At 44.4% G+C, this 24,578-nt stretch overlaps 1 protein-coding gene across 1 annotated transcript in view; it reads left to right on the top strand.

Annotated features, from left to right (window-relative positions):
* Positions 1-24,578, top strand: part of grm8b (glutamate receptor, metabotropic 8b) — an 87,575-nt gene that overhangs the window by 48,835 nt on the left and 14,162 nt on the right. The window contains exons 3-6 of the mRNA XM_067234234.1: positions 9,461-9,596; positions 10,478-10,632; positions 11,158-11,295; positions 21,469-21,669. Coding sequence (XP_067090335.1) covers positions 9,461-9,596; positions 10,478-10,632; positions 11,158-11,295; positions 21,469-21,669 — 630 coding nt within the window. The remainder of the gene's footprint in view (positions 1-9,460; positions 9,597-10,477; positions 10,633-11,157; positions 11,296-21,468; positions 21,670-24,578) is intronic.

Below are 24,578 nucleotides of genomic sequence, written 5' to 3'. Positions count from 1 at the left end.
CAGACCTTGTAACCAAAGCTTTGCTCATGAATATGTAACCCTCTCTCTGTCTCCATCATGGATGCGGTGAAATAATAATCATATTGAAATGTTATGAGGGTATCCATCAAAGAGTCTGATAGGAGTTACATATTACTGCCTGACTAATAGTGAAATTCAACTCAGAAATGTAACATGCCTGCGGCAATAGTTTGTGTTCCTGAGGGGTTTCCCCATAAAACTGTGGATATTCCTTCTCAGATATCAGGTTAGATCTTTAAGTTTCACCTTTCCAGAAAAGGTTTCAGATGGGAAAAAAGTTCCTAGCAAGAGGCGATAAGTTGATATATTCATGGTCATGGCAGATTAGATAGTTTTTGAATTTTGACCGTCATGCCATGCAACCGTAGCCTGGCTCTGCCCTCCTACGTACTTCCACTCAATTTTGATTTTGCTTCTGTACTAGGTCTGGGATTTCGGTGTATTAGTGGGTTTTCAGAAACAACATTTTTGTAGGTCCAATCAGCGAACAGAGGGAGTGTCTGAGAATGATGACGTTGATGTTGTTCGCTAGTTTGAGTTGTAGTTCAGTAATAGTGGCGGAGTCGCTGCCGAATATCCAAAAGTTAAAGCCGGAGCAAGAACAATCTTTGCTAAGTTTTGTTGGTGGCCATGATGTTGTGGCCCTCTTCCCCACGGGGTTCGGGTAAAAGTTTGATTTTCAAGCTACGGCAGCTAGTTCCGTTACAGTAGTGGTGAAGGAGTTGTCTAAGGCAAACGCTAGTGATTGGTTATGGCAGATCAGAGTGGCTCTGGGCAGATCCAATAGTTTTAAACTTCAACAGAGTACCCGCCTTAAAGGAAGTTAACGCTTGTCAATGGAGCGATCCCAGACCCTCTGTACAAATGAAATGTAAAAGGGGCCGGTTAGGACCAGGCTAATGCAACCGGTCCACACTTCCCACAAATGTTTTAATTGTATTAAGTCTATATTTCAGCAAGGATACCCAACCACAGAAATGTTCTTCCAACCCCACACCCAAAGGACCGTAATAAACAGTTGAGGATAATCATATACCTGTGACTAATTGATGTAATAAGCTCACTCATGTTGCTACCTGTGACACAAGTGCATTGTTAGCAGTGTCAAATTGGATACAATCAAACTTTATTCATATGGTCCTTTTTTAATAAGCAATATCACATACACTCATATAACTGCACCTAAACCAACCTAAACCCCCACAGAGGACAAGGAAAAAGACCCAGGAAAATAGTGTCATTGTGCATTTCAGCTTCTCTGATATACATTGGAGTTTTCTCTTGACGTGTCACGACGAAAGAGCTACAAAATGTATTGTGTGTCACGCTTGACAACACCAAGTCTTTCGGGAATTGCAGTGAAATCTTGTCTCTTTCATGGACTGTTGAATCTGTTTAAGGGACCACACTGCCCAGAGGCCAGATAAGAAAACCAAACGAACATTTCAGATGGAGGCAAGGAAAAGGGGCAGCATCAGGTTTCTACCGGAACCATCACCTCTGGAGGAGTTCTCCCTTCTCCTTCCAATCACTCTTTCTACAGGCCCCCAAAACACCATACATTTGAAATAGAAGTGATTCAGTTTCAAATACCTGTGACAGAATATCTTAAAAAGCCAGCAACTCTGGTTGCTGGTAGGGCTGAGGTGACATAGATAGGGAATTAAAAGGGCGCAGCACACAAGGCTAAGCTAGGTGCTGAGGATGTGATGAGAGAGTGAACTGCAGACAGATGGTACGGCTCAGTTAGAGGTTTCGACCCTCCATAAGTCATCTTTTTGCTGAACTGGATGACACGGCTGTCCTTTTTCAAATAGTACGTGAAATAACATTAACATCCTTACTGTGGAGGATTTGCTGACAGATCTACTGTGGTGTCAACCTCTGTCTCCTTCTCCATCTCTCTGTCTGTCTAGGCAGGGCAGGCTTGGAACTAACTTACACCTACAGCCTTATTCAATTTACAATCAAAAGTGGTTGTCATCACCAATTTATCAGTGGACACAGATGAGGTAGCTGATAGATATTTAATTAGATCCAAACAGATACCCCCCAGGATACAGTCTAGGCTGGATGTTTCTGGATGTTTCTGTTGTGCTATTAATCCTTAAGACAGATAGTAGAAACACTATCTGTTCTCCTTGCTGCTATAGATACTGTAAGTACTCCAGATATGCTGGTTTGGAATGGAAAATATTTGAGCAACGTGACGCCACTACCTAATTTGTTGAATTGTGAATCGAAGAGTCAGTTTGTTCCCCCTTCTGACAGTAAAGTAAAGCAAATCTCATTTGCATGCAAATATAGCAACCAACCGCTACAGTGTAGGCAACTACAGTCTAACGTTTCAATGTTTAAATTGAAGGTATTATTATTTGCATTTACATTTAGCAGATGCTCTTATCCAGAGCGACTTACAGTAAGTACAGGGACATTCCCCCCTGAGGCAAGTAGGGTGAAGTGCCTTGCCCAAGGACACAACGTCATTTGGCAGAGCCGGGAATCGAACCGGTAACCTTCAGATTACTAGCCCGACTCCCTAACCGCTCAGCCATCTGACTCTATTATAAATATGAACATGTGCCAATGCGCAAAATCGCAAAACATTAAACCGACGAAGCCAAGGGGGGAAAGCTTTAGAGGAGCTATTACAGCTCCACTAACATATTCATAGGCACACTCTTTTTTGCACCCTGAAAATTAGACATGACACTAGCCATTTACCATCTTAGCATATATAAGGAAAAAGCATTGTGTGGCAGTATAAATGGAATTTCCATGTGAGAATATTAATGCGGTACCCAAGCAAGAGCCTAAAGTCCAGTGTTCTGTGACTATGTATCAAGCACTTGCATTGTATTTCTCAGCACAAGTATTTTTTTATGATGATGATGATGAACGTTAGAATGTTGGTTTTGTGTGACTGGAGAGGCGGTGGGTTGAGAGAGTGTGGGTTGTCGGAGTCATTTCGCTCTCAGACATCTGAGAATGTTTGGGCTGAAGGGGCTTCAGAGGGGTAGGATGTCAGTGCGGTATTCTGCCAACTCACCACTCTGTACCCAGAGACGAGGGTGCTTTAGACTGCAGACGGCACACTGCAGCTCTGATCCAACCGCGAGCCTCAAAGAAAGAGAAATGCTATCTGCTCAAATTCGCCCTACAAACACTGGGTCTGTTCTTCACAAGTCCTTTTCAACTCACCTCTAAAAGGTAGCTCGGCTCAGACAATCCCAGTGAAGGCCTTCTAGACTTGAGAGCCTGTAGGCGGGTTGTGCGAGGGTTGAGAGGTGGGGTCGGGGGCAGGGACTGCTTGTTTCTGATGCACTGTGCTGTACTGAAACAGTACAAGTCAAAATAAGCACATAGGGAAAGCTGTGAGCAAGATTCCTGCAGCTTTGCAACCCTGTCCCAGTGTGCATTTTTGCTCTCTCCCTCTCCTTCCACGACAGAGACGGCTGAGATGGCTCTGACAGACCAAAACAAAATCTCTCAGTGGCAATTAAATGGGAAAAGTTGATCTGGGGGGTAAAACTTAAGAAGTCAGATGCCTGCTACCATACTTCCTTGTCTGATTGAGGCAGGAACTCCGCCTCAGTGGAACTTCAAAGGTTTGTTCTCTTGTGCATCCAAGGGGCTGCACTGGAAGTAATGATATGTCAGTGGTAAACTTCCCTTTTCTTTATTTTTTTATTATTTTTGGGAGGGAAAATGTAATCTTCACAGGCAAATGAGGAGTACACATAAAGTATAGAGTGAGGCTGGGTCGTAGCAGTATGCTGCCCAATAGGTTTTTTAATGTGGCAGTGTTTGGGGTTTATCTATGGTGTGTACTGCAGTTGAAATTCATCAAATGCCCAACCAGAGAAGAGAACACTCTGGATCACTGCTACACTACAGTCAGTAGAGCCTACCATGCCGTCCCTCGTGCAGCACTGGGTCACTCTGACCATACCATGGTCCATCTGACTCCTGCATACAGGCAGAAATTAAAGCTCTGTAAACTGTTGTGAGGACATCAAAACAGTGGACCAGTGAGGCTATGGAGGATCTGCTGGCGTGCTTGGACTGTACTGACTGGGATATGTTCACGACTGCTACCAATAGTCTGGATGAACTCACAGAGGCTGTGACATCATACATCAGCTTCTGTGAGGACTGCTGTATTCCAACACGCACCAGGGTGAACTTCAACAACGACAAGCCCTGGTTCTCAGCAGAGCTCAGAAGGTTGAGGTCAGAGAAGGAGGAAGCATTTCGGAGTGGGGATTCGGAGTGGGGATTACTACAGACCCGTCGCCCTGACCTCTGTGGTAATGAAGTCTTTTGAGTGCCTTGTGCTGGCACACTTCAAAGCCATCACAGACCCTTTCCTGGACCCACTGCAGTTTGCCTACAGAGCCAACAGATCTGTGGATGACGCCGTTAACATGGCCCTCCACTTCACCCTACAGCACCTGGACTCCCCAGCATCCTATGCCAGGATCCTGTTTGTGGACTTCAGCTCTGCCTTCAACACCATCATCCCTGCCCTGCTTCAGGACAAGCTCTCCCAGCTGAACGTGCCCGACTCCACCTGCAGGTGGATCACAGACTTCCTGTCTGACAGGAAGCAGTGCGTTAAGCTGGGAACACAAGTCTCTGACTCCCGGTCCATCAGCACCGGATCTCCTCAGGGCTGCGTCCTTTCCCCTCTGCTCTTCTCCCTGTACACCAACAGCTGCACCTCCAGTCATCCGTCTGCCACTTCTGAAGTTTGCGGACGACACCACCCTCATTGGGCTCATCTCTGACGGGGATGAGTCTGACTATAGGTGGGAAGCTGACAACCTGGTGACCTGGTGTAGCCAGAACAACTTGGAGCTCAATGCTCTTAAGACAGTGGAGATGATTGTGGACTTCAGGAAGAATACAGCCCCACTCACCCCCATCATCCCGTGCGACTCCCCAGTCAAAACTGTGGAGTCCTTCCACTTCCTGGGCACCATCCTCTCCCAGGACCTCAAGTGGGAACTGAACATTAGCTCCCTCACCAAAAAAGCACAACAGAGGATGTACTTCCTACGGCAGCTGAAGAAATTCAACCTGCCAAAGAAAATGATGGTGCACTTCTACACAGCCATCATTGAGTCCATCCTCACCTCTTCCATCACCGTCTGGTACGCTGCTGCCACTGCCAAGGACAAGAGCAGACTGCAGCGTATCATCTGCACTGCTGAGAAGGTGATCGGCTGCAATCTGCCTACCCTCGAGGACCTGCACACCTCGAGGACCCTGAGGCGTGCGAGGAAGATTGTGGCCGACCCCTCCCACCCTGGTCACTCCCTGTTCCAGCTACTCCCCTCTGGCAGAAGGCTGCGGTCCATCAGGACCAAAACCTCACGCCATAAGAACAGTTTCTTTCCATCTGCTACTAAGGACTCCCATTGACATTCATTCACGTATTTAACTATTATAAGTCCATCTAATGGCAATTCAGTATGCATAAGCCACTTCCGATTGCACTATGTTGACCATTCACGCTGTTCATTATTCTTATTTTTATATACATTTTATTTTATATTTAAATTGTTGTATTCTTAGATTGTTTAGTTCTTAGAAATAGTTAAACTTTTGTACTTTTACTTAATTTAAGATCTGTATATGTTTAGTGTTTTGCACCTCCCTGCCGCAGTAAATTCTGTGTTTGTATAAAATACATGGCGAATAAACCGAATTCTGATTCTGATTCTGAAATGGGTGGCTTTGTGGCATAATACTGTAGGCTCCATCGTTGTTATGCAGAATGCTATACAACCACACCGTGGATGATTGCATACAATGGGAAGAAACAAAACAAGAGAAGAAGAATCCTTTATTCCTCTCACAAATGTGGCACACAGACACACATACAAGTGCAGGGAGTGGCGAAGCGCACACATGCCAGGGGTTCCACCACAGAAATCCGTCTCTGCTTTTGTCCCGTCCTACTGTCCCTCCTCCCAGGACAGCCAGGAGCAGTGGGCAGCCACATTAGCGGCGCCCACAGGAAATAAGATGCATTCGCTTATTGAAATATGGACATTTTACCAGTTCCGTGTTCTGTATATATCTGCAAAAACCCAAATTAGACACTGCATGCCACACAAAGTGAGGGGAATGTGGAAAGTGTTATCTCTTGAAATGTCAGTCTAGTTACCTGGGTAGAGAGCTTCTTCATCTCTCCCTGACAAGTCAAAGGTGTGAAAACAGGATTGTTTTTGCTGAGTTGGAGTGATGGTAGGCGTGCTCACACAGACATTGCATCACAGCACGCCGCTCCAACAGGCAGTGCTAAACACCTTTCCTTCCTTTTGACATCGCCATCACACCCGCTCTATAATTGGATACTCTGGCGTCGAGTCCAAATAGTTCAGAAACAAGTTCTGATCCACTGCAGTGGCGGGGGCATGTTACCCGTTGTCCCCCTCCGCGTCTCCCCGCCCCCCCTACACCTCCACCTCCCCTCCCCTGGCCCTCCTTCACCCCCCTTCTCACCCTCCACCTCCTCCCTCCCCCATCTCCCCCTCATCCCCATCCCCCCTACCAACCAATCAACAGGGCTGCCATTAATAATAAATGTGCAAAGAGGAAAGGAGAGATAGCACTAAAACAGCAGGAGGTGTCACACCATGAGAATCTGATTCACTCTGGTATCAACAAGGAGCTGATGCACACCGAAAACCCGTTCACTTTTTTTTTATTCACCAAGTGATTTATTCGATGTCGTGAAAACACACCTGTAAATGACTCGTGCCCCCTCACTGTGTCATTTCCACAAAGCCACAAAAGGGGACGTGAGTCATTTATGTCACACAAAGAGGCTTGATTGAATGATACAAAATAATCAGCATATTAACAGTGCCGAGGGGATCTGCAGTTTTGCGGGGCAGAGCGAGGCATGATCGTTAAGTTGTTAAATTACATTGTACTGTGCCAGGGGGAATCCGTCCGGCCATTAGGGCGCAATTAATCTCTTCAGAAATTCGAATGGATTCGTGTGGGCTACACACACGCACACACGCACACTCTCACATAATATTCCAACACTCATTTACCTAGCATTGTTCAAATGGTGGCTATAGTGCTCTTAAACTAAATGTTCCTTGTTCTTAACACGGCATGTGGGCTTGTTTGTCGTCAGCTCCTACCAAAGTTCCAGATATAATACAAATGTTCTTTTCACACAGGCTGGCCTGATGGTGTAGATTCAGGTCGTAAGTCTTCTGAACATGTTGGTAGATCGCACACTGCATGTACTCAGTCAAATCTACACGGAATAGCTAATGACGTTGACCACAAAATGGGATGGGATATCTGTTTTGCCCTTTTAATAGAAGTTCAGCTTTGATGTATAGTGCAATCAGGTTTGAGATCTGATGCTGGAGGCAACTTCCAGTCGCAAAGTCACGGCCTAACCCGTGTTTGCTCACTTGGGGAACATTTTGTCATGACACAGGCGGCTAATCTCCTACCACAGTTGCGTTCTCTTTGAAGTTTGATTTTGTCATGAGATTCGATCCGATTGCAACAGACACAAAGACAAACACACACATAACACACTCTAAAACTTACTCACACACACGCGCACACGCCAACAATCAACCTCAGGCCTGCACAGTCCTATAGATACAGAAATACATAAGGACAAACCGACAAACACACACACACACACACACACATAATGTCATAGTGCATCTCATCCACTTGAATGCAAACCCCTAAAACTGCTGCTCCCTCAAATAATCATGACAGGGATTATGATCCAAAATAAAGGATAACGATTTTTCCAAGCATGACCTGAATGCCAAAGCGTGGTGCAGATTGGTGTTTACCCTTGGAAGGGGAATACGTTTAGGGCATAATAGCCGAGTTGTGTTTGGACACCCGTAATGCATGGTGATGTCTCCCCAGACAAAGGGCCTTCTGTTGGGGAGGCACTGGGGAGATGAAAGTGGTCCAGATGTTCATGAAATGGACTGTAACAAGGAGAGATTGGTTTCCAGAGGGGAGATCATCGCTTGAAGTTGCAGCGCTCTGCTCTCATGATTTAATAGAGTGATCTGAGAACGATGCAGTGTTACTAGAGATCCCCGTTAAAAAACGACGACGGGTTCCATGTTAGCTTCTGGCTGCTACAGTAGGCATGTCTGCTAGGCCTCTCCTTCTGCTAACCATGTGCTACTGGTAGCCTGTCTGACTCCTAGCCATGTCCTACTACAACCAATATCCTACTGCTAACCGTGTCCTCATGCTAGCCTTTTTGACTGCTATCCTTGCTGGACAGCTAGCCTACTGCTAGCCATTACCTACTGCTAGCCATGGCCTACTGCTGGACATAATGGACTGAAAGTCTCACCCACTTTCTCAGCAATTTCACAAGAGACCTTGCCACAAAACTTTTTAATTATGTTTTTCAACTGCTGATGTTTTTCGAAAACTTAGGTCTGATGATACCATCACATGTAATGAGGATCTAAGTGTTTTTGTATTCTGGACCAGGTAGAATGGAAACAGAGATGGACTTTGTCATTCTGTTCCCTAAATATATCATCAGTATGCTGAGAAAGTCTCCATCAAGGGAATCGGATAATAATGGTCTAGCTCTTTCTCTCTTCTTCTTTCCATTGTCTAAATTCTCTATCTGTTGTGACCCTGCTCCCTCCCTCTCTTTCTTTTTAAAATGCATTCTATTCACTCTGTCTTCTGTACCTCCACTCTATCTCTCCCCTCTGCTTTTCTCTATCTCATGTTTTCAGCCAAACTTTTCCTTTCACTCTCAGCCTCCCCGATCCTGCCCTCTCCTTTTCACCTTCTACATTTATCTGTCTCAACTCCCTCCTTGGTTTTCTGCATCTTTCCCTCCCCCTTCCAACCCCACACAACACCTATCATTTTCTCTCTCCCACCTCTCTTTCTCACACGACACCTGGCCTTTTTGACTCCTCTTACTCCCCATACTTCTCTCTCTCCCTCTCTCTCTCTCTCTCTCTCTCTCTCTCTCTCTCTCTCTCTCTCTCTTTCCTTCCCTTTCTGACACCTTGCTCTTTCTACACCCTTAATTTGTCTGTTCCTCTCCACTATAAACTCACCCCTCCATTTTCTCCTGTTGGCATTGCTCTCACTTTCTCTATCTCTTTCTTCCATATTGTCAGTCTCCCTACATTCCAATTATATTTCTGTATGAACTTCATGTCTATATCTGTACTCAAAAGGATACAGAAAAAGTGAAAACACATTAGAGAATATTAATCTCTATCTCCCTATCTCTCTCTTTCTAACCCTGCCTCTCTCTAACCGTCTAACTCTCTCTGAGTCTCCCTTTTTTTCTTTCACTTGCTCTCTCAGTGAGTTTCTCCTCCCACCCTCCCTCCCTCTCTTTTTGTCTCTCTCTCACCCTCTTATGCATCTGCTCTTCCCCCAGGAGGCGTTTGTATCGCCCAGTCGCTGAAGATCCCCAGGGAGCCGAAGCCGGGGGAGTTTGACAAGCTCATCCTGCGCCTTCTGGAGACCCCCAACGCCCGCGCCGTGATCATGTTTGCCAATGAGGACGATATCAGGTGTGACTCACTCTCTCATTCTTTCCGTCTCTTTTGTACAGACACACGCTGGCTGATGAACCCACTCGGGTGCACCTGAAGAGAATCACAAGCACCCACAGCACTGCACACACACACACACACACTCCATCACTGCACTCTAGGCAACTCTGAGTCAAGACCAGATTGTTTATACTCCATCAGCTAATCCACAAACTCTTCACTGAGGATTGAGATAACGATGTTTCGATTAACTCTGAGAACACGGGGCTAAGAGGACCCATGCGTCAAAGCTCTCCTGAACCTCAGTTCTCTTCAATGCATATCGTTTCAGGGTTATCTCTGCTGGATCTGATTAAGCTGAAATTAAGAAGTGCTGCTTATCTACAGTTATAATTTCAGGTGTGATATGAACGCACTTTGCCACGCTTCTCACCTCAAACACCTGCTACCCAAGGAGAGTGAACTCTCCTCGATAATTGTCTTCGTTAGAGGGTTGAGGAACTAAGCCAGGTTTCACAATCTTCACTGAAGCCCTGCAGTCGTTCCATATTTCAGTCTTTCAGTTGAGGAACAGGGGAGAAAAGGAAAATGAGAGAGGAAGTGACAGTGCACATTCCGGTAATCTGTCTTGATTTGATGACATCCTACCTCAAAAGTTACCTATCGTGGACGACATTGTAGCTTTTATCTTTATGTCAGGGTAACCCTGTAAAAGAAGCATCTTGTTGTCACTTGTTGAAGATTTCTGGACAAGGTGTGCTTGATTCGTTGTTTCGGGTGGGCGGGGGTTCACTTGATTAGGTGTTGTGAAAGAATGGGATGTGTTCTTCTCGACACCAATCTACCCAATACCTTCTCTCTCCTCTCACTGGCCGGTCTCTCTGTCTCTCTTCCCATAGGCGTATCTTGGATGCCGCCAAGCGGAACAACCAGACGGGTCACTTCCTGTGGGTTGGCTCGGACAGCTGGGGCTCCAAGATCTCCCCGGTGGTGGGGCAGGAAAGGGTGGCTGAGGGAGCCGTCACCATCCTCCCTAAGAGGGCCTCTGTGGACGGTAAGTAGAAGCCTCGTTGGCTTAATTCACTAGATCGACATTGTTGTGGCAGCGTCCCGGAAGACTACAGAATGCCAGCCAAACAAAATCCAAATGGAGTGACTCCAAAACAAAGTAAGCCAGTCTCAATGCTTTTAAAGCAGACTGATTAGTGGTAAAAACATTAATGGACAGTGCCTGAAATCCCAACACTTTTATAGTAATCACTTATTGGACTTACTGGATTCATTGCAATGTAAAACCTCCCAGGTTTGCCAATAAAGAAAAAAAAGCCCTCTAGTCCAATACAGAGATGGGCCTGTCTTGTCTGTAAATGTTGATATTTTGCTTTTGTTTCAGTAACCATATTGGATATCAGGATTAGACTTGTAGATTAGATTAGTAGATGCGATTCGTTACAACTGGCACTGAATGTAGACGATACCTGTACACAGGAGTTGAACTCTTCCATCAGATATTCAGTATGCACCCCGATTTCTCACAGAAGTTGGTTTCCACTCATTGATTCTTTTTCACTGCCTGCAGCGTTCGACCGGTACTTCCGAAGCCGCTCCCTCTCCAACAATAGACGGAATGTGTGGTTTGCTGAGTTCTGGGAGGAGAACTTCAGCTGCAAGCTGGGCATGCATGGCAAGCGGCCAGGGAGCCCTAAGAAATGTACAGGTACGCCACAACCTAGCGCCGCAGCCTAGCGCCGCAGCCTAGCGCCGCAGCCTAGCGCCGCAGCCTAGCGCCGCAGCCTAGCGCCGCAGCCTAGCGCCGCAGCCTAGCGCCGCAGCCTAGCGCCGCAGCCTAGCGCCACATCCTAGCACCAATCCTGTGAAGGTTTGGACAAGTCCCATAAATGCAAATGTTGTATGTATGTTTTATGTTACATATAGACATTGACCAGCTTGATTACAGACTGATTACATGACGGTGGATGGTAAGATTAGCCAAATTTGGCTTGGGAGTAGATTTACAGTAGGTCTGCATTGTTGGTTCTGAAGTATTTGTCAATAGGAAGAATTACACTCAAATGTCCTTCTTAAAATTGGATCATACTGTAGCAACAGTACTGTACAAACATGTAAAGGTTAAGTACACTTGAGGTAGTGTATCAGATTCCATACTCATGGTATAGCCTTCGAAGTCCTAAAACTTGAAAGTCATGAACAGCTCTAAAACAAGACCTCATCTCTCAAAAGCACCAGGTCTAAATAGTATTGACATCACCATCCACATTTAGGCACAGCAATATCACAGAGACTGTGTACATGAACAAACAAGGCTTTGCTTCCCTAACGCAAACCCTGCCTGTTTAAACAACCCACTGCCGAGACAGCAGGCCCGAAATACAGAAAGCCGAGTCTGTCCGCCAAAGTGTCAACACTGTACCGGCGTCCCCACATGCTCAAAGTACTTGTGATATCGGACAGAACTGTTAGCGAAGGTGACCCACTCAGTCATGTGACCCGGTTCTCTAGAACTGTACATGTGGCTCTCAAACCGTCTGTGTAGCCACAGCACCAAGACTTTCTGGTGAGATAAGAGACGATTGTAGGACGGCATTAGAGCAGTGGCTGCCCATGTACAGTACAGCCTCCCATTAGAGTGTAATGACTCCCATACTTGTTGTTCAAGTATCTGTCTAAAGTGGTTAGACCTGAAGGCCATTACCTCACAGGAACCTCATAGAAGTCCCCTCAGACTGAGCTTGACTCATAACTCTAGTTTGAAAACAACAATTTGGTCAAGTAGGCCTTGTTTGTTGCCATTTAGATGAGGGAGTCTCCATTCTGTGGGGCTCTTACACTTACATTTAGTAATTTAGCAGACGCTCTTATCCAGAGCGACTTACAGTAAGTACAGGGACATTCCCCCGAGGCAAGTAGGGTGAAGTGCCTTGCCCAAGGACACAACGTCAATCTGCACAGCCAGGAATTGAACCGGCAACCTTCTGATTAATAGCCCGATTCCCTAACCGCTCAGCCACCCGACTCCCAAGGTGCTCCTTAGGGTGTCTGACAAAGCCATGAGCAGCATCGGCCATGTGGCAGAGACAAGTTGTACAGAATGTGTTGCCATGTGTTGGTATGGGAGACCCCCGGGGAGAGAGGAGGAAGACTATTTGTGCGTGTGCTTGTGTGTGTGTGTGTGACTTGTGCTTGTGTGTATTTCGGGTTTTAAGCAGTCATGGGTATCCAATCTTATTTCACTCGTGTGTGTGCATTCTACATGTGTGAACCCTAAAAACAATAATTCATCCCCATGGCACATTCATTGATGACTTTCATACATTAGGCCTTCTTACATTGTTCGCGTCTTGCATGTGGTTGTGAATGTCTGTAGTAATGTGGATGTGTCCCTCGACACTCTATTTCCTTTCTCCTAGAATGTACACAAACGCAGCGCTTATTTTTCTGACACAGCGACTTGAAGTAATGTGAATAATTACAGAGCTGTCGTTCCTGGGTATCGCTTGCTTTTCATTCCCTCTCTTTCCGTCCTCTCCCGCTCACTCTCCTTCCCCCTCCTCTCTCGCGCTCTCTTCCCCGCACTCTCTCTCTCTCTCTCTCCTGTTCTCTCTCTTCCTCCCACCCCCTTTATTTTCCCCTCTCTTTTTCTGTCTCTCCCTCTGTCCATCTCTCCCCCTTTATCTTATCTACACTAGGATGCACATAACACTTCACTGCTGATAGATTTGTCTGTCAACAACACACAACCCAGCCCCTCTGATTATTATCACACATTTTAAGGGGAGAGGGGGAAGGCAGACATCAAATCACGACGGCGTGACAACAAAAATATATAAATAACACAGAGCGTCCTGACAAAAAACACATACCCCATAAAAAAAACGAAACCAGATGCGCCTTGATCCAGCAAGCGCAAAGTGTCGCCATAACTTTCGCTGCGCCGGAAATTAGACGAAGTCATCACACTTCGGTCTACTGAGACAGACAGCGCAAGGGGCCTGGGGGGAGCAGCTCCAGAATGAATTCCACATCACTTAGCTTAGCACACAGCTCGTCCACCAAAAAGTGCCATTGTGCTGACTACAATGTCCTCACAGTGGGGTGGGCGTGAAAAAAACCCAAAAAGTAATCCTTGATGATTGTTCGGGTCTTTTTTGGAAACAAGGGCACTTGTTCCTTCAGAGACTAGTCCGACGCACCCGGCAGGATTCGGATTGTGGATTTGGTGGTGAACATGGCCAAGCAGTTTGAACCGAAAGAAACTGACAAAAGAAGGAGAAAAACGAGCTCAGCTCTTGAAAAAACGATTCATCGTGTGGTGTCCAGCGTGGTGATAAAGTTGGGTGTGATTTTCCCATGAGGCTGGGAGTTTTGAAGGTGATGCCACAAGCACTCTGGAGGCCTGCCCTACTGTTCACTCCTCATGGAAGCTGGCAGCGAGAGCAGCAGCTTGAATAGATTTTATTAGCAACTCGAGATTGAGTTTTAGTGCCATGAGGAATGAGAGAGGCGCTGTATAGGCATCTTCTATCAGAAGCCATCGCTTTCAGAAGAGTAATCATGTAACCAGACAAACGGCTGAATCAGCAGCACCCCTCTGGTCATACACCACCTCTGTGTGTGTGTTTGTTTGTGTGTGTGTGTCTGTGTGTGGGTGTGTGTTGTGTATTTCTTGTTTGTGTACCTGTGTATCGATAGTTTGCAGCCGGTGCAATATTGTACACAATACACGTCTATCTCTCACAAACCTCTTAAGACAGCAATGGCTTACGTGTGTAAAAGTACATTGTGTGTGTATGGGGGGGGGGGTTATTTTGTGTGGGTGCATTATCTGTGTTTGCGAGCATGTGGGAGTTTGGTTAATATGTTTTCCGTGCGTTAGTCCTTTGCTGTGGAATTACAAGTTTGTCTGTGTCTGCATTTGAGAGTCTTGAGACTCTACCGTGCATATAAATTATATTACAAACAGTGTGTGTGATGGTGCATGTGTGCATTTGTGTGTGTGTGTCTGTGCATGTGTGTGTACAGCATGTGTGTGTGTGTGTGTGTGTTTCCGCGCATCCAGCCATGTGTTCCCCCACAAAGGATTCATTTAGACAGGAAACACTGTAACTAGAGAGAGCCTGCATTCAGTAAGCCCTCTCCGGGGCACACCTCCAATATCATGTGGAACGTTAATGGTGTTTGATTTGAGCATTGTGTTACTGCCGTCCTCCCTGCTCTCTTCACATCCTATGCAAGGAATATGTGTACAGTTTTGTCAGATTGCATAGTTCTGTAATACAACCACAAGCATATCTTCTGCTGTGTAGGCTAAATCTCGACCAATATGCAAGTCACTGTCCCACTGGAACATTCCAGTAGACAACAGCCTCAGTCTACCGTGGTCGCTTCCGTGTGGCCCAATGTTATTGTTTCTTGTTGACGCCAAAAATACCATCATAGCATCCCAACATGACTAAGATCAAGACTATGACTACAGCCCACGTACAATACCCTGGAGGCTGTTCACTCATTCGCTCAGTCACAAACAGGATTAACCAGTTAGTGTAAAAAAATACACTATCTTAACTGAGCTAAAAATATATGCCCCACTTGAACAGCACTATTTTATTTTGTATCCTATGCAAAACAAATAGAGACATGGCAATTTTGTTTGTATTGTTCCAGGACAGGGTTTACCACGCAAGTACAGAACAACTCCCTAGGTCTGCGGCGATGCACTCGATACGTTACGTATGATAATGAAATTGTAGCGATGGCATGGCAGATGATACTGGCCAGCTGCATGGAAGAGAAAAGCAACTGCTCCTATGTCTGATAGTGTTGGCATACAGGGTTGAAAGAGTGGACGCGTAAGAGAGAGCGAGAAGGAGAAAAAGGAGGAATAGAGAAAGAGGATGAGGAATAAAGTGCATATGAATTAATCAGATGAAGAAGAAAAAAAAGTGTTTGCTCTGGGGCGGGTCATGTAAGGCCACAGTCATTAACTGTAATTAATCGTGATGGTTAAAGATTTAACAGATATACTGACCTGGGGACAGAGTTGGCTGTATCCAATGTTCCGTTGTGCTGGGTGTTCCTGCCTGTGCTGACGCGTTCCTCTCTGTTGAACAGTGTACATGTTTATAGCCCCATCTTTTCACTGCTCATTTCCTCCCACAGAGAGTATGACCCTCTGTTAAAAGCAATCCAATAACGTAAGTATGCCCCCAAACCCCCCCCCCCCCCAACTGCCTTCAGGCATGTGAGACTGAATGAGACTAATCGATGATTTCGTAATTGTGGATGTGTGGATGTGTGTGTGTGTACTCTACATGGGGGGTGTGTATGCTTGTACTGAACTTGTGTGTGGGCGTGTATGTGTGTGTATGTCTGGACTGTCGGTGTGTATGCTCACCTAATGCTGATTGTTTCAAATTGTTATTGTCTTCATCTTTGACCTCCCCCTAAAAAAGGGAATTTCAATTCAGTTTCACGCAATACAGTAGTGCAAATGGTTTGAAATGCCATCCAGTACTTTGTGAAACATGACTTTCACCTTACTGCCTTCAATACACATGTACATCAACATTGAACCTTTATTTTAGCCTTCATAATATTTGACCTATATGGCTCTACTGAATAGTCAACAGTTGTGGAGATACACAACCAACAGTGTCACAATATTGTTGTGTGCTGCCTGAAAGATACTGTTGTTAATGGGCAGGGGTTCAGCTCCCCTCATCTGGAACATAGCTAGCAAGCATACAGTATATAGCATATCTAGCTAGTGGACTGTATATATACTTATGGGAATCAAGCTTGTGCACATATAGTACGATATGTCGGTAGTGTAAATAGGTTCTGAAGTTAGTGTGTATAGAATATGTGGGTAGTGTAGATAGGTAGTGTAGAGTATTGTAGGATAAATTATGTTTACCAAGAGACAAAACAAGCTGTCAGTGTTGTCGATAGGACTATGAATATTTAATCTCAGCTGTGTGCTTTGTTGCACTTTGCACTCCGTCCAGCTTGTTTACCCCATCTCTAAAGACGCTTAGCTACTACAGTTCTGTTGTCTAGCATCTCACATATAAAAGTAAGTTAAAACTGTACAAATTTCCCTGACATACATTGGGAAAACATGAAAGCATTATATTGTATTTTATTTGGGCAGTTGGTTTCTACAGCACTATTTCCTAGCACTGTCTTTTACACTCGACAAGTGTACTGGATTCTGATCATCGACAGATGAAAAGAAATCTCCACAAAGCCCAGTTATTATTTATTTATATAACACATTTTGTGTGTTTTTCCCCTCCGTTGTGGAGACTGGCTTTTTGCCGGTTCTCTAAAGGCCCTCGTCTCGAGATTTGAAAACAGCATGAGAGCTAAGGGGAGGAGCTGCTTTTTGTCGGTGCCACATCGAGCACTGCTAAATGCACACCACTCAAAAACATTCTGTGAGGCATGCTTTGTATGTCTTTTTTTCTTTCTTTCTTTCTTTCTTTCTTTCTTTCTTTCTTTCTTTCTTTCTTTCTTTCTTTGAGAAAGTACAAATGGAAATGTCTTGTGCTCAGTCCTTTTTGCCAAACGTATTCCCAAGGTAGCCATTAGCACCAAATAACTTTTACATGTATCTTTAAAGATGGAAAAGCCAGAGTTAATGTTTCTACAGCTGTAGGGGAATAAGAGGTATAAAAGGTTATTAGTGTAGTCAAGTCTTTGACTATCCGGGGTGTGGTGCCATGTGTATTTCACAGACATGTTAATTTTATTGTATCATCTCACATTAAAATACTGTAGCTGAATTATGCTTACAGAGAAACCTTATAACAATACTTTTCATTAACAGAAAACATTACAGTATTAAAATATATGTGATATCAAGAATATCATCCTTTTAGGGCTTTGAAATACTCAAGTATCTAACGAATTTTAGATTTTTTTTATCTCTAATCTACTCACTACCTCTTGGACACAGCAGAGTACACTGGCAGAAAATTGAGGGATGATTTTTAGTTGGCCGAGGAGCATATCACTAGAATATGCAGTCGTGCATTGAAATCTCAAGGCTATTTACCTCCTGTCAAGAGACAGGTGGTATGAACTGGATATGCAAACGACAGGTCCGATTAGCATAATTTGTTAATTGGAAGAAAAATTACATATGCAGACATAAAAAGCGCAAATTAACCCCCGCCTCCCTTTTCAGCTGTCAGAGCGGCATCAGTCAAATGTAGACATAAGCTTGGCAGCCGGAGTGGCCCAGGCTGGTGTGTAATTACACATTTGTTAGTTTAAAGGCAGGCTAAATATTTAATTTCTTAATGAGCGAAAACACAAAGTCATTAGCCGAGCACCCAGTTTATGGCCCGATTTATTATGATGTGGCCTCGTCAGGCAGGCCTAGCCATCTGGGATTCTCCCTAGTTGAGGTCCAGGCTTGTCCGAGGCCTGGTCTAGCACATAAATGATCTGGTCAAATGATCCCTGTCCGCAAGCCGTTAAGTATATCATGTCGAGTTCATCGTTCATTAGTTTGTTTATCCAAAGGACAGGGTAGTCATCATTGTTGTATCCATTTAGTCTTGTTGCCAGATGAACAGACGCAGTTAAAATCTCTCACCACTTGTAGCTGTGAAACCAGTCCTACTGTGGAGCCAGAATCAATGGTTTCCCATCACCTTTGCAAAGACTGTTTGCAAACAAAGAAGTCCAGTGTTTTTTCTGCCTCATCTATGCTGTCGAAACCTGAATGATCCCATTGTGATTGACTCATGTGGGGGAGCAAAACCCCTGATACATCTGCATGTCTCCTGGTGAAACCTTGCTGACTTGCTCAAATGCTACCAGCGTTTAAAGGTCATGAAGAGAGTAGGGGTTGTGGCAAGGCTTGTCCCCTCTCCACCATTAATGCTGAGCGACGGTGGCAATTACGTGAACTTCACACAACCTCTGCGTCCGACAGCTCCTCCTCCTACAGAGAAAGGATGAGTCCAGACACTGTCGACACACCGGTCCACCGTCTTATAACAACTCTAACTCCCTTTGAGTCTGCGAGGGCGTATCGAGTAGTCTTTCAACTGTTCTCTCATCTCATTTTTCTCCAGCAGATTGTAATTTGACTTAATTAATTTGAGCAGCTGCTTTTATCCATAGTAACGGCAGTGAAGGGGGAGAGGGGAGAGGCGGATTGAACTGGAGACCTCTTGATCTGCAGTCAGTTCCTGTACCACTCAGCTGCCCACAGAGTATATTGCTACAAAGAAAGCCGGATGGACATGATAATGGAAAGTAAAGCAATTAGAGGGAAATGATATGACGATGAAGATTTTTCTGAAGATTGTTTGACTTCACTAACTTACTATAACTCTCTGAATACTATCCTGATAAGTCCTGTGCCTATAGTCCTGACAAGTCAAGTGCCAGTATGTTTGAACAATCGAGCTGGAGAATGGATTTTAGACAATAGCACTGAGAGAAATCTCATCATTGGCGGTGGCTGCACCTATCACAGTGAATACTCGCAGAAAGACCATGATACAATGACAAACAACTGTGTAATAGAGAAAAGAGTGATACAGACAGAATTCATTCATTATATGTACTGCAGAGCGGTTTTCTTTTCATGTCACCTTGTACTGTATATCTCCACTTGATATCTTTATAACAATGAGACACTGAGGCCAGCCAGTGCCAGACTCATACCATTATTAATGCCACGTTGATAGAATATGACAAAAGTTTGACGCTAGCCATAAACAATAAGGCTGCATGATGATGAGATATTAATGTAAATATATTCCGTCTTGTCAGACATGCTGTATACGTTCACCACTGATGCCACTGCTGGGATTATTCTTATTTCATCTTATCTCACAGTAGAAGACTGTCTGTAATTAGTTTGTCATTTATCTGATTTTCTAATTTAATTGAAACAGCAGTATCCCCCCGCACTTCATAGAAAGGGGGAAAACAAACGCACGTCTGTCCTGTAGAGGGGGGAATTAAATTTGCCCTTGTAAGTGATGTTTAATTGAAACGCCAGCATCTGTAATGAAGTTGTCCGTCAGGCTTATTGCCACACATCATTCAATATGATTGAGGATTTCATCTTCCCTGCATCGGTTAGCTGGTCTCGTTATCAAACACACAGGCATTATCCCCCCGTAAGCCGGAGTCATTATTTGGTGAGACTCAACAACAGAGTCCATGTTGTTTTGCAAACAGGGATTTTGTCTCACCAAGTTCTAATGTCACTTTTCTTCAATAATAGAAACATCCATGTGTTATAAACAGCATAGAGTATCACACATGATTTACCAGGAATTGCTGTTACATTGTCCACCTTTTTGAAGGTAATAATACATTATTAATATTTGAAGAAAATGTCCTTGGTCAAAACATTTTTTTTACATTCATATTGCAAGTGCACTTTGGAAATATTGCCTATTCCCATATTCGCATATCTTATCAGAGCATTACAAACCAGGAATTAGCTCAGATAATTAGCTGCCACAGCACCATAAGATTCTCAGATCACATCAGATTCTCCTGACGTGTAGTTAAACTCACAGCCAGAGCTAGTTTGGTATTATTTAAGGCCCAAAACATAAAAATCTAAACCTCAAGAGAACCCCGTCTAAGCTAAGCACAAAATCGAAAGATTAAAATGGACAATATATGAATACTTGACTTAATTTTCGCATGATTTCTCTTGCTCTCGAGTGTTGCTGTCGTTGACATGTAGGCGCCAGAGAACTGACAATGTCTAGACCTTAACCTATCCCAACGTTAGCTGGTAACTGTTAAAAGTCAACACCTCAGTCATGTCTATCACGCCTCCATCCTGTCAGACACTGGCTCTCTGGTTCAGCACCGGTACTATTCATTATGGCACCACAGACAAGTAATCAGTCTTTACTGCTGGAGCCAAATGTCTCCCACTTCAGAGTGATCTGTCACACCCACAGCTGCTATTAAATTGAATTAGATTTCATTTATAAGTTCCTATTAATTCAAAGTTGTCATGTCCACTAATTCAGGGCCAGTGTGACCAATGAGTTCACAGTCATTGCCTTAGCCTAGTTTTTTCCCTCCCTGTTTGTTGCCTTGAGGTATGTGCAATAAAGAAAGAAAGAAAGTGGTGACAAATATTACAGTGGCATTTATTGGATGGTTCCAGAGATTGGAAGTCCACAGATTAGATACAAACATTCATAAAAGTTTTCACAAAAGACATCTCCTGCGTTTTTGTCAGTTTCAAATAACTTGTACAAATAGGTGGGATGTCTGGAAACCCAAACTTTTTTCTGATGCACAACTTTGTGTTGAGAAAAAAAATCAAGGCCATTTGCTAGTGAGTCCAGCTGAACATGAGTCAGCCTAGTCACATGTTTTATAAAGACCTGGGTGTTGAAATGCGTTTGGAAACACGTGCATTGTTGAATACCACAGTTTTGTCTGCTGTTAAAGTACACAAGGTGAAAAGAGTTTGCTTTCAATGCAGCGTTTCTACATTCATTGAGTTTACATTGTGAGTTGGTATTTACTCAAAACCAGCTAGAAAAGAGCCAAGGACGAAGTTGCTGAATCCCAGGCAGTGTGACTCATTCCGAGATGTATTGACCTTTTTGCTTCTAGTTTCTGCACGGTGCAAGGACGGTGTTCTATCGAATTGTACAACCATGTCAGCATTTTTGTACGACCATAGTGCAAAACTATAGGGCTAACCTTAACCTTGGTGTGCTCATGTGCAGTAAGCCCTGAAAAGGAAAATCAAATGGCTAGGATAAAATGTTCATGAACATATACACCACATTTCCACTAAAACAAATACAAACAACCAACAAACCGAGATAATAACCCAAATTCTCCTCCCCTCGACGGTCAGCGCTGGAGAAGGTGGGCAGGGACTCGACCTATGAGCAGGAGGGGAAGGTGCAGTTTGTGATGGACGCGGTGTACGCCATGGCCCACGCCCTCCACCGCATGCACCGCGAGCTGTGCTCTGGGTACCCCGGGCTGTGCCCCCGCATGGCCAACATTGATGGGAAGGAGCTGCTCAGCCACATCCGGGCTGTCAACTTCAACGGTAAGTCCGGTCATATTTATTTCTGTAGCATATTAGCAAACAACCGAGGTTTAACCAGAGTGATGTAAACATTTTTTTTTGGGGGGGGGGGGGGGGGTGCATAGGACCCTCTCTACAAAATCATCAAACACAATCGCCTTGATAATGGCGATGGATATTGTCATGTTTTTCATTATTCAAATATATTTTTACATTTTCATCGTCATCCGACCTTCCCTAATAAGGTTAGGAACTATAGCACTTCAGTTACACTTGCACTCTTTATTATTTATACACATACAAGGCCTTTTTTTCAGTTGACCGATGAGCGATCTTTATCTTTTAGGAGGAAAATCCCTGTGTAGCTTTTACTCTTGACCCCAATAATGGCATGCATTCCTCTTTTTATCACTCTTCTTAAGTCTCTCTTCACTTTCATCCATTTCTGCCCCCATCCCAACTCCCCCAAGGTCTGACACTTCTGCCCTCTTTGACTCTTTCGTTTCAATTATTCCATTTATGCCTTCCTCCCTGCATCTTATCCCAGTCTCCCTTGCTTCTCTTTACTTTCTTCTTTCATCTTACTCCATTTTCTCTCGTGCCATTTACACACCTCTCCTCCTCACTGCTCTCCTGAGTCCTGGGTAGCAAAAAAACCATCATCATTCACACTATCACATCTGACCATGTTTCTGAGAACTATTTCTGTTCTCGATTTCATTCTAAGTAGTCTTTGTCTGCTAATGTTCACTATTTCCTGAATTACCTACTCTCTAGGCATGTTTAAACAACCAATCACCACAACGTATTGAAGTACTAAGAACTGTCCTTTGAATAATGTGCTTTGGCTTCTGTACTCTGTAATGGATAACATGAAAACATGGCAGACATGAGTCTTGCCTGGGCAGCTCATCTTTTGAAGCTGGGCCACATTCTCTTGGAGTAGGTATCAGACTAGCGTTAGCAAAAATACACTTTGAAAAGTGTTGAGGACAGAAGCGAATCGTGCTTTCAGATGGATTTGGGTTCTGCTGTATTTTAATTGCCACTCGCTGGGACTAAAGGAAAAGGCAGGGCTTTGATATCTGGTATTTCTGAGAATATGAAATCAGTTTTAATGTTTAATTCCCAATACTGTTGCAGCTGTTGTAGGGTAGATGTTGTTGATTAGGAACCAATGGGATATAGACTGAAAGCACAGTTCTAGCAAAGAGTCAGTCGTTGAGTTGACTGTTTCATTTTAAAACACTTATCTATTTTTAAACCAATTACAGGTGAACAGATATTTATCCGTCATCATGGATAAAATCTTTAAGAACACCATCATCTTAGCGATAGTCTATTGTAGCATATGTGATTTCAAATAATATCTAACCCCAAAAAGTCTCCATAAATAAAATGCTACATTCATTATTTGTCAAATTGTGTATAGCGTTTTGAGATAAAACCTGATATAGTCAACATGTTTGTGTTTGTATGACCCAACCATTCGGTATTTCCACACCGCAAACATTCTACTGTTTTCTCTACCTCTTGAAACTAGCGACAACCAGCCAGCCCAACTGCTTCAACCAGGAATTATCACAATACTTTATCATCTTTTGCGAAACACGGCCAAAGAAAATGAGAAACGTATAAAAGTCCTGCCTTCAGCTCCCTTCATCTCTCTTCTCTTGGCCCCGCGTGCTTCTCCTTGATCTACCTTGAAATGTTTAATACTTCAGGCAGGAGAGTTACCACCACGGAATCCACCTCACCCTGAACAGAAAAGTCGATTTGAATAATTCTCCTATCTGCGTCTCAAGCAAGGGGCACTGTAGGAGATACAAAGCCGAGGGAAACAGGCGCACTTGCTGGGCTTAGCCAGGCAAACATGCAGAATTGGTAAAGCTTCACTTGGTTGATTTTTCCACATCTTGCAGACCTCGAAGGGATTCCTCTCTCTTCTAGGCATGGGGAAATGTGGAGCAGTCCTGTGTTATTTTGGGAGGGAATCAGGGCTGATGGTGGATTAGCAAAGAATACCTCACCACAGGCCTGATATAGAAGATAGCAAATGGCAAGACACACTTGCTGAAACAAAATCCTATTTTTGGTCGTTGATGACAGATCACACATGCATACATTTGCAAAACTTCAGGCTAAATGTTTAGCCTAAATCATTCAGACAAACAAATTCCAAAGTGAAATCAAGCGTGATTGTGTTCTTGTGTGTTGCTCTTATGGTGTCTGTTACTGTGGGTGTGTTTTCTCTTATAGGCTGCACATGTGCTCCACACTTGATAACCCTTTGCTAGGGGTACAGTACACTGTAAAACATCTGTAACACATGCATGCTTCAAGATGTGTGTGGGCATATCAGAGCTGGGCCTGCACGCTCTGTGTGTGTGCCCCTCGACTGGCACGATCATGCTTGATTGAGCCTGCAGCAGAGCCTTAGCATAATCCACACATATCACACATGAACATCACCAGTGTGTGTGTGTGTGTGTGTGTGGCTGGGGGGGGGGGGTGCGTGAATGAGTGTGTGCTGCCACACTGGTTTTCTGAGAACAGGGCACAGGGGTTACCCATAAATCGGAGTTTGAAATGTAGCAAATCAGACGTCCAGCTTCAAGCAGCGCTCTGACAGTGACTGTGACCGAGGCCGCAGGACAATCGCCAGCTCAAGCATGATTCCACTCGCCCCAGTGGCCGCGTGCATACGCTTATTTTTAGATTAGTGTTGCGCGGCTAATGGAGACTGAGCATAAACAGCTCCAATTGCCCCTAATGCTAACATTTGCTATGATAAGCCCTTCTGCACCAAGTCCCCTTGTCCGTGCATCTTGTTTTGAATACGATTACTAGAGCGTGGAAGAATAGAACAGGCCGTCAGGGGGATGTTTCAGATTACTTTGGACAGGGACAGTTAACAACAAGGGTGATGA

The sequence above is a fragment of the Osmerus mordax genome, chromosome 4 (genome assembly GCF_038355195.1).
Source record: "Osmerus mordax isolate fOsmMor3 chromosome 4, fOsmMor3.pri, whole genome shotgun sequence".
Classification (NCBI taxonomy): Eukaryota; Metazoa; Chordata; class Actinopteri; order Osmeriformes; family Osmeridae; genus Osmerus; species Osmerus mordax.
Note: the sequence above shows the minus strand (reverse complement) of the source record. Positions and strands in the feature narration are given on the sequence as shown.